At 34.8% G+C, this 11,578-nt stretch overlaps 1 protein-coding gene across 1 annotated transcript; it reads left to right on the top strand.

Moving 5' to 3' along the window:
• The first annotated feature begins 1,123 nt into the window (after positions 1–1,123).
• Positions 1,124–1,807, top strand: LOC131858197 (uncharacterized). Its single transcript, XM_059211319.1, has 2 exons — positions 1,124–1,276; positions 1,379–1,807. Exons 1-2 carry the CDS (start codon positions 1,240–1,242, stop codon positions 1,762–1,764), a joined length of 423 nt encoding a protein of 140 aa, XP_059067302.1. The 5' UTR covers positions 1,124–1,239; the 3' UTR covers positions 1,765–1,807.
• Positions 1,808–11,578: the final 9,771 nt, after the last annotated feature.

The following is an 11,578-nucleotide window of genomic DNA, read 5'->3' as shown; positions in this document are numbered from 1 at the left end:
TGCAGGAATGCAATATACAAGCACCTCCTAAGTTGGCAGGAGAATTTATTTCAAGTGTGCTATGTAATAGACATGATGGTTGCATTTATTATAACATGCCTTGTTTGGAAGGTTCTTGTGCTATATGTGGTGGTTTGAAATGTTTACCAAGATGTGTACATTTAGAGAGCACACATGAAATTGATATGAAACTAGTTTCTTTTGGAAAATACAAGACAATCACATATGGAGTTAAAGATGGAAAAGATATGAAGAGATGTGAGTTAGTGAAAAATGATATATGTGTATCTGAATTTATGAAAATGTTTCAAGAGAAACTAGTTTATGAGTACATAATCCATACACGTAAAGCTTGATGGTTAGATGAGCAATTAAATTTATGTAAGGACACATTTCCTCTTGGCACCATTGTCTCTATCATTGATTTTGCTGAAAATTATAAACTACAACCTCAAAATGAAGTGCAATCTATGTATTATCATTCTACACAAGTTTCTATTTTTGTACACATAACATTCATGCATGCAGATGATAGCACAAAGGAGGATAGAAAGGTTGTAAGAGAGTATCACTTCTACATAAGTGATGATCGTACTCATTCATCAGAGTCTTTACAAGGATCCTTTAAAGATTTATATGATAATTTAAAGGAAAGAAACATACAATACAACCAACACTTAATATGGTAAGATAATTGCACCACACAATTCAAGAATGCAAGGATGTTTTATTGGTTGACAAGGATGCATATGAAAAGTGTTGTACAACATTTTTGGAATTTCATTGAGGCTGGACATGGTAATGGAGAGCACGATGGTGCAGGAGCATATGTAAAAAGAGCCCTAGCTAGAGAAGAATTGAAGTATGAAGGTGGTGCTGAGTTGATAGATGCAGAAACAATTGTGCGATGGTGTAACTCTACGACGGGTCTAGGTAATCCAGGTACGTAAATGGTTCGTAGATATTTTGGTTGGTCACTGAATCTAACATTAAAAAATATCTAGATTGTTGTATAGTTGCAAGATCGAGTGACATGCACTCATTTATGAGTTCAAATACAAGTTCACTAGTAATTTATACATGTAATTTATGCTATGTTTTTTCTCTTCATGCATGTATTTTTTGTGGGAAGAATGTGAATCACAAGAGTGGGTTGACAAATGGTCTTGTAGACCGTTGGTTCCCATTGATACATATCAAATTCCCAAAGCACTACAATTGAGCCAGATAGAGACATCAATGGATTTTGACCATGTATCCGTCCTAGTGGATTCAGGTGATTTTTTGAGTTAATTTTTTTTGCAAGTATTCTTTTTGGTTCATTTTGTTGTACATCACACTTTATTTTTGGTATTAATTATCACTTTATAAAATGCAGGTCATGTGTATGCAATTGTTGCAGAAGAGAACAATGAAGAAGGAACAAATTACTTTTTGTGTCACTATGTTGAGCCTAAAAGAAAATTGACAACCACAATTGTTTACGGAGAGGGTATTGAGTACCCAATAGGGTCTGTTGTCATGACAGGAACATGGCTTAGGAGATACCCTATCAAGAATATTGATGTTTGGTTGTTTGAGGACTTTGAAACACACAAACATATTATTCATTTCTTTAACCTTGTTGTTGCAACAAATATTCATTTAATGAAGTATTGTGGTAAACCTCATAACAAGATTTTATGGAAAGTTAGTGAATCTGACCATGAGGCAATACTTGACACAATACAGGTTAGAGCTGATCTTGAAGGCTCACTTGATTGATTCTACGGTTCAGAGTAGAATGGTTTTGAGAATTTTGTATGTATCGTCGGTGAATTGTTCTATATTCATTTTATATATATAAATGCCCATGAGCTAATCTGTACATGTTCAGGGGCATAATTTTGTATATTTAAATGGCCATGAGCTGATTTGTACATGTTTAGGGGCATAATTTTGTATATTTAAATGACCATGAGCTGATTTGTACATATTTAGATGCCAAATTTTATATATTAAAATGGCGATGAGCTAAATCCCACATATTTAAATGCCAAATTTTGCATAAAAGCCCAATAGAAAGTGGCACACACATGTTGAATGGGCTCACTAGTGCCACCTGTAGCAACTAATGGCTCATCATCCGGTACAAGAGGGTGTGCTAACTATGTCCCATGTTGGATGATCACATCAGTCGATGTTGTGGTTGTTTGAAGAGTCTGTAGCTCCATCGACTCTTTTAGGTCTACTGGGATAGTCAAATGCACCTTGGGTTTGGGTGCTAGTGGACGATGACTCTCCTAGGCTACTCGCCTACAGGCTCCAGGTCTATCTTGGGCAGAGCCACCACCTCTACCATAGAAATCTCTCATGTCAAAATAATTAGGCAACACATTGAGGACAAACTCATAGTATACTTTCCTCAAAAAATACAATGGCACCTCAAAATTATTACAAGGTGGCTCGTCAAAGACCATCCACCACCTCTACCAAAAAAAATTCTTCATCTTCTTATTGGTACATCAATGTATGGGAAACCTCTTTGCATTAAGAGGTAACAACTGACCAGTTCTAGGATCAACAAAAAGGGCACATATTTTGTGTTTACTAATGTTTTTGTTTTTCACTCCCTCATATGGTAACCCACTAGCATTACATTAACGACACCTATCCCTATAGTTTCCCCATTTTGTAATTTGAGTGGAAACTGCAGTGGCACCACTAGCTAATGTTTCTAGGCTAGTGGCAAGAGATTTATGATGCCAAGCTCAAATGTTTTCAATTTATTAATCAACCTATTTATTGAATACCTATGTTTTGCCCTAACTGATTAAGCAATTGCTCTTGTGTATTAGGTTTATGGTGAAAAGGAGGAGCTGGAGGTGTATTTTGTGGGATTTTGTTCGGGGTTTTGAGGAGGTGCATCTTGTTGTGGATTTTTCAGAATCTGGTTTGTGTAACAAAAAATTAAAAAACCTAATAAAAATAAATAAATTTAAATTCAAAACATAAAAGAAATTGAACAAATGCGAAAGAAAAACAAAAATCAAGCAAAACCAACCCTAATCCATGGCATTTGGGTGACAAACGAGCGAGCTTGTGTGTGGTTTAGCAAGAAAAAACTCCAATTTTCAACTCACAACCGCGTGAAAAGTAAAACACAGTCGGTCAATTTTTTTTTGATTAATAAGTACCGCATATGTGCTTGTTTAGGACTTAAAACTGCGTACGGGGTGCTAAGTCCTAAAGCAGCGCGTACACGGTCTTTTTTATAAAGGGACCCCGTATGTTATTTTGTCCCTTAAGGCTCCTTGACAACAAACCTTAGCACGTATGGGGTGATTTGAATTTTTTGTACCACAATCACGGTGCTATTTTTTCCAAGTGTTTTTAGGTGTGTGTCCACTTTTCTACACACCATCTTTGTGCACTTACTCGTATCTCACAGAGAAGTTAGGGGTAATTGCCTCTCCTGATTAGAACTAAGGTACTTTGGTTTTCCTTAGTCTAGTGCATTTCACAATCATATCTTGTGATCTAGATTGATGAGGTGGCTACTACTCAGGGGGAGTAGTCAAATGTTTAAATTTGTGAGTTTTGTGGTGCAAAAATATGTACTTTTCCATTGATGTCAAAGGGGGAGAGAATCATGTGAAAAACCCTGAAGTAATTTGGGGGAGAGAATTAGAGAGTTATTAATGTCAAAGGGAGATAAATCTTTCTTTGTCATTGATTGTTTTTCACATCATATGTTGCCATCAATGCCAAAGGTGGAGATTGTTGGATGTATGAGGATATTGTTGGATGAGTGCTACAAATATATGCTTATGAGATATTTGAGGATGATTGAGAGTGTAAAGTGGAAAATTGGATCCTAGTTGTTCCCCACCTAGGAGAGAGAAAGGAAACCACTAGGATGATTTTTACTTGGGAGATACTTTACATTCAAAAGAGGGGCTTGAATGCACTAGATCCAAATCCAAGGGGAATAAGGATGTGAATACCAAGTGGATTACAAGAATTGGAATTCAATTTTCCCTCTTTTGTAAAGAAATATGTTGACTATGCAGAATATGAAGATAAAATGGATGAAATAAGGAGCTACCGATTCAGGATTGCGGTGTAACTTTGGATCTAAGATATTTAGACTGATACGAATCTGTCCTACAAATTTGGAGAAAATTCATCAGGACCGAGTTGAAGTTGCACCTGGTCCTTCGAAAAATCCTCGCGTCGAAAAAGGGTTTTTCTATTTATGAAAATGAAGCCCAAACTTGCAATTACAGTTGCGCACCTACAACCTACACACATAAAATAAGGGAAGAAGGGTTGTGGATAGGAGTTTTCCTTAGTCAAACCCCAGTTGAGGAATCAACCTTGAAAGAAAGTAATTGCAAATGCTTAAATGTAAATGATGGAAATGTATACCTTGTAGATTTGCAATTTTTTGATGATGGTTTCTTTGCTTCTTGAATGTAATCACAAGTGTTGCGTAAAATGGCATGTAACATGACAAAACCCTAACACACATGTACATGCTTACAAATGAATATTGTAATGTTGCTCCAATGGATGAATGAAGAAGACACATGGAGAAGGAGATGTTTGAAGACTTGAAGACTTGAACGCTTGCTGATGATAATGAAGTCCTCCTCTTGAATTTCGCTTCCCGCCTTATGCAAGGACTAAATCCCCTTTTATACTAGCCTAGGAGAATTAATTTTCATCTCAATGAAGGCCGACATAGGAGAATTTAAGTCCCCAAAAAGAAAATTAGGTCCAAGGGTCAGATGGACCCATCTTAGGGCCACCCTAAGAGGGAGGACAGGGGCGCCACACCCCTATCCAAGGGGGATAGGGGCGCCTGCCCTATTTTCGGGCCTGGACAAGGTCCTGAGGTGATACTAAGGCTAAAACATGAGGATATTTGGAATGATGATGCAATGAAGGGTCCCAATTGAGTAGGGAGATGCAGTCGCAAAGGTGAGGGCCTAAAATACGGTCAAAATTAAAAGGGTTGCAATTTTATGACGCTACAAAGAGATGTGTTGTCATTGATTTATCAACATATTTTATTTGTCTGGTGCAGTGATGCTGTGATGTTTAGTTAGTTGGTTTTTTCTGTATGTTGATGATCAGTGGTTGTAGATTAAAGGGTTTGTAGAGTATTATATCTAGTTGATTTAATGCAAGTGTTAGAGGTTTGTATGATGATTTGAGTAAGTTATGATTATTTGTGTTGTGGCCAGTTTCTCAGTTGTTTAGTGATGCCAGTATGTTAGTATTTTGATTTGCATTGCTTTGCATTGTAATATCTTGATTTGCAGAGGTGGGGGATATGTTTGGGACATTGATGTGTCCCGAATTCAAGTGGTTCATGATTTGGAGGTCCGCAAGTGAATCTTTCAGTTTGATAGTTAGTTCAGTTAGTGTTCTTGAGGTTCTGTATACCGATGATGATGATTCTAGTAATTCGAGTTGGTACCAATGTTGTTGTGGTAATTCACGTTGCTTGTGGATGTTTCTAGATTGTCTGTCATTCATTTTGGTGGTCTGCATTGATTGTTGTGTACGTTATTAATGATTTTCTTTGGTCCAATGGTGTTCTTCATGTTCTTGGCCGACATAGTGATTGTATCATGTTGTGGATGTTCGAGGCATATTTCTTAGAGGTGTTTCATGTTCGAGGTGGTGATTTAGGTCCATACTATGTCTTAGCCAACGTTTTTTTGGTTTGCATGTGATATTTTATATTTGATCAACAACTATATCATTGTAATTATTTTATGTGTGGTGAGCCAACCTTGTGGAGATCAATCGGTTGATGTCATGTATAAATGAATGTAATAATATTGTGAGAGGTATCATGTAGAGTGTGCGAATAATGTATTGATAGTTTAGAGAGTAGAGAAGAGTGGAGAAGTATGTGAAAGTTGCTATGTGCTTAACCAGAACTATAACCAGGCATTGAAGATTCTATTTCTCAGGTCATGATTTTCTAGATGTGATCCAAATGTATTTGTAATGCAACGAGCCTTCCCCAAGGTTGTAGCCCTCCTTGTAATGTGTTTTGAGTAGTGAGCTCTAGGCAGTGTGCCTGAATTGTGCATTCCCCATTATAATATTTCATATACTTCTAAAAGAGTATCATCATATTGTGGGAAGGTTCCCATTGTGGTTTTTCCCTTGACCCGATTTTCCATGTCAAAAATATTGGTGTTATGTGTGTTCATGTTGTGTTAATGATTCATGCTTTCATTGCTAATAATCAGGTCTGAGTTTAAAGTAAGTTGTTGCAAGTTTTGGTGACAACTGATTCACCCCCCCTCTCAGTTGTCTACCCTATTTTCATCAATACTATGTTGCAAGGTGTGCGCCCTTGGTTTCCTTGTGTTGTGTAGGGCATCACTGGGGTTTGTGACATGGCTTAACTACCTCCTGTGTATTCTATAAGTATAGTGGTTGTATTGAGCATTAACAGGTCGATATTTTGGTGCAACGACAACCGTACTTATAACAAGTGGTATAAATCATGGGTCATAGGTTCAAACCCCTTTGCTTGTGTTGAGGGGGGGGGGTTGTTGCAAGGTGTGCACCCTTGGTCTCCTTGTGTCGTGTAGTGCAATGCTCGGGTTTGTGACATGGCTTAACCACCTCATATGGATTCTATAAGTCTAGTGGTTGTATCGAGCATTAATAGGTCGGTATTTTGGTGCAATGGCAACCACACTTATAATATACTAGTTATATGATTAGCAATCCCAATTGATCATACTTGATGTTCCTTATCATCTCTATGAAATTTAGAAAGAACAATAAAATAGAGCATCATAATATTTTTCGATGAGCTTAAAATATTCATTTTTAATCATCTTAAACTAATTATCATGAATTAAAAATGAATTTTATGTAATTCAGAAGAACATAAATATCATTTTTAACTCATTGCAATTTTTTTAACTTGTTGTATTATTGTTTTGAATTCACAAAGTTGCTTATTAATTCTTGTTTGCATTCTATTAAATTGAATATGAGCTCATAGTTTAAATAATCGTGATTTAAATTTTAAGTCAAAAAATCCATGATCATTGCTAAACATATGGTTCATAAGGAACACCTTGCGTACAAAATCTTTTTTTCATTTTACCTAGTTTTCATCTTCATTTTGGGTTCATAATGCAAGTTTGTAATAAAATCTACTGATTTTGTATATTTGTAAAATTTCTCTCATTAAAAAAAACTTCCTATGTCAAATTCCTTGAAACTGACAATGGACAAGAAATTAATTTAGTAAATTGATTCCCACTAAACTTTATATTGTAAATGTATTAGTACTCTCTCTCTCTCTCTCTCACACACACACACACACACACACACACACACACACGGTCAATCTTATTTCCCACTTGCACATATTCAAATATCAAAAGCCAACATTACATCACATAAATTAGTGTCTAGTTAGTTATATGTAAGAATAATAGTAGAAACACAATTAGAACTAGTCTTATAAAAAGATACTTGATCACAATAGATAACATGTGTATAAGAATAAGTGTAAACATAGGAGCAATAGATATGTAGAAGGAAATAAATTAATATGCTAAAAAAAAGTTTAACTATCAATAAATATAAATATGGCCAACAATTCATCTACTAAGAATATTATATTAAGCACTAAATTGGAATCGTTAGGTAGATTGTACAAAACATATCATCATAATTAGAAGATTTTAGTGGTATACAAAACTCAATGGTCTTTGTCAAAGTGCAGAAATAAAATCGGCATGGCAAAACTCATGTTTAAAAAACCAATAGAAAGAGAAAGAAACTTAAAAGTTAAAATATTGTTTATAAAAGTTTAGTTTCCAACCCTTTAAAATGTTTATTTCTAGATATTAAATAGATATCTTAAATTCACAATTCCAAATAATAAAAGGTCCCAAATTTGAAATGATATGGATTGAAATAAATAAACAAATTTTAATATATGATTTCAATATAAGTAATTCAAATTCATCAATAAAAAGCTTTCCATTTAAGACTAATAATTTTGACTTATTGAAACAAGCATTTAAATTTAATCTTCAAGAAAACAATCAATCATAAGATGATTTTTATAATCTATATCAGCAAATCTCAATATTTTTTTGAGTTACAATACTTTAGCGATCTCCAAAGTCAAACTTATGCAAACAATAAAATAGAGTGTCAAATCCTTTTTTAATGAGATTAAAATATTAGTACTTAATCATCTTCAACCAATTAAAATCAAATTTTATATAATTCAAAAGAACGTGAATATCATTTTGGTAAAGATCATCTCATTGTAAAGGATTTAACTCCTCATACTATTGTCTTGAATTCACAAATCTCCTATTGAATACTTGTTTGCATGCTATTAGATTAAATCTTAGCTCATAGTTTAAATAATTATAATTTAAATTCGAATACTATAAATCCATGATCATTGCTAACATATAGTTCATAACGAAACTATAACTGAAATCCTCTATATACAAAATCATCTTTTCATTTTACCTTGGTTTCATCTTCATTTTGGGTTCATGAAGTAATTTTTTAATAAAATTTATTGATTTTATACATTTATAAAAGTTCCCTCATTAAACAAAACTTCATTCGTTAAACACCTTGAAAGTGATAGTCGATGAGTTTAAACAATTTGAAAATTGATTGTTGGTCAAATTTATATTATAAATGTATCAATAGCTGGTAAGAAAAGCAAACAATAAAATTAGTATTTATTCATTTTAAAGTAAGAATATAAGAGTGGAAAGTTGGTCAAATTCAAATTTTATATCGTGTAGGATGAGTTCACTTTCATAATAGTAAATGCACAACTAGAACTAGTCTTGAAAAAAGGGACTTGATCACAATCAATAACATGTGCATGAGAATAAGTGTAAGCATAAGAGTAAAAAATATATGGAAATCAACACGTGAATATGGAAAGAAGGATAAGTGGTAAGTGCATAGGAAAATGTGTAAATGATAGATATATAATATAGAATTAGAGACCTTTTCAAAAATATGTTTTTGATTAAGGTAAGTGGGGAAGGCCCCCAACCCATTACACATCCAAATTAAAAAATCAGCTATAAAAAAAAGACTAGGGCTTCAAGGTGAAGCCCACAAAAACCAATGAAATGTTTATAAGAAGTTTACATAAACATAAACATAGAAGTTCTGAGATAAGCAACTAAAAACAACTAAGACTAGAAACAACAAAACCAAATAGTCAGGGCATGAAGAAATATAGCCCCATCCATTCAGCATGTCCTTCAACTCCTCCTCCCATGGGATAACTTGGTGCTACTAGTCTTTCCCTTGATCCATTAATTCTCGGTCTTCAAAATTATGTTATTTATCAACATATTTATATATTAAAACATTCCCCTTAAAATAAAAATAAAACTAAATAAGAAATAGAATGAATATATAAACTTCACCATTACATATACAAACTAACTGAAACATTTATATAAAAGGAGTACAATTGAACTTTCTTTGCCACAAGAGAATGTTTCTGTGTCATGTGGGCATCAATGTGCTCACAGTCATAGCTCAAAACATAGCCATCATGGTTCCCAAGGTTATGTACATCCTTGATGTGAATGGAATCCTCTACCATGTGGGTGTTCCTTTGCTTCTTAGCATGCTCATGCTAGTTTGCTTGTCATTAGAAACTTTCCCCATATAGACTTTATCATTTGACCTATACATGGTAATACTTAGTAAGAAGAAGATATATATCACCACACTTTCATCATAAGCTTGGAGTCCATTATTAATGACCATGATCTTCTGAATGCACGTGGATGGACTCCTCCACCAAGTGGGTTTTCCTTTGCCATTTAGCATGGTCATGCTAGGTTGCTCCTCATTAGAACCTTTTCCCATTTAGATCTTATCATTTCACCCATTCATGTCACTACTTAATAAGAAGAAGATAAATATCATCACACTCTCATCATGAGATTAGAGCCCATTTTTAATGGCCATGATCGTCTGAATGCATGAGGCCTACACTTGATCCTAATCTCCCTCCAGCCCATTATTAATGACCATGATGTTTGAATGCATGGATCCTCCACTTGATCCTAATCTTTCTCCTCTTTCTAATATTAGCTTAATGATTTAAAAATTTAATAACATTTATTTATTTAAGCTTAGACTTTCAAAAAATGATTCCATTGGACCCACTTTAATGTAAATTATGTATTATATTTATATAAAAATATAACATCTTCACTATTAAAAAACAAACCTAGGTGGACTGCCCAAGACCTATAGACCATTTTGTTATTGTCAATAATAATAATACACGGCACTCAAGATTGCGTCATCCTCTAATTTCACGATCTGAATTTTCTTAATAATTTATATTTTAAGATTCTAAACAACCAATGCAATCAGTTCTTCGCTGCATTTGTTCCATGTTACTTCACTATAAACGAGAAGAAGATGAGTTGTAAAACGAATCCAAGTGATCAACTATATACTTAAAAATAAGTTGACTGTTGGCTGTGTGCAAAGCTCGTAGATTATATGGACGCCCCCTTACATATACACATTTTGTAAGAATAGTTTGCACCACTCTCTCAAATATGGATCAGAAGAAGATCATATGCTGCTCTACACTTGTCATGCTGCTTCTCATACTTAGCTCAGCAGGCATTCATTTTATTTTCTCCTCTACCTAATTCAAGAGACACTTTGCTTATGATTTCAGGGCTTGCAGATGGTGATGAAAGTGAGATGGAAGGAAAAAATGCTATATATCGTGATTATGGACGGGTGCGAAGGAAGCTACCAGTGCCAAGAAAGTCTTTGTCAAGATCAGTGAGTATAAATCGTGATCAGTCTTAAATCACATACAGTAAGCAACATATTAAGTCTAGAGAATGTCAGTCAATTCTTAGTGTTTAACACTTTTAAGTATAGAAATCAAAATTTAATGTGTATGATTTAAACCGACAGATACCCCACCATGTTCACCTCTCCCCACCACCGTGCCTCTGCCCCCCGCACCCGCCACCTCCTCAAAGAAACAGTAGGTACACATTTCGTTCACCCCCATCATCCAAATCCCTACCACTCACCTTCGTTCTTCCCCTCCACTTCCTGGTGGTGTCTTTAGTAGTCTCTCGGACAGCTTAAATCACAAACACTAAGTTGTGATTTCTAGATTTATAAGTGTTAAACATTCAAAATCGACTAACATTCTCTAAGCTTAATAAATTGTTTAATGTATAAGATTTAAGGTTGGCCTGAAGTCTTCCTCACCCTTTCCTCCTGGCCTGAGCCAAAATGGGAGCTTTGGACCAGGGTATGGACGTCCATCCTTGTTGCTGTTGCAGGACATGCAGAAAACGCTTCCGTTGAAAAGGATATATAAACTTTCAATGACTGTAATCGCCTGGTGTAAAGCCAGACTGCAATTTTTGTGTCCGTTGAAAAGGATTTATAAACTTTCAATGACTGTAATCGCCTGGTGTAAAGCCAGACTGTAATTTTTGCCAGCATACTCCCTGTCTCTGCCAAAAATGGTTACGGACATCGACCACAGAAAGAA

Source organism: Cryptomeria japonica, chromosome 9 (assembly GCF_030272615.1).
Source record: "Cryptomeria japonica chromosome 9, Sugi_1.0, whole genome shotgun sequence".
NCBI classification, from domain to species: domain Eukaryota; kingdom Viridiplantae; phylum Streptophyta; class Pinopsida; order Cupressales; family Cupressaceae; genus Cryptomeria; species Cryptomeria japonica.
This window is presented reverse-complemented; position numbering and strand designations above follow the sequence as displayed.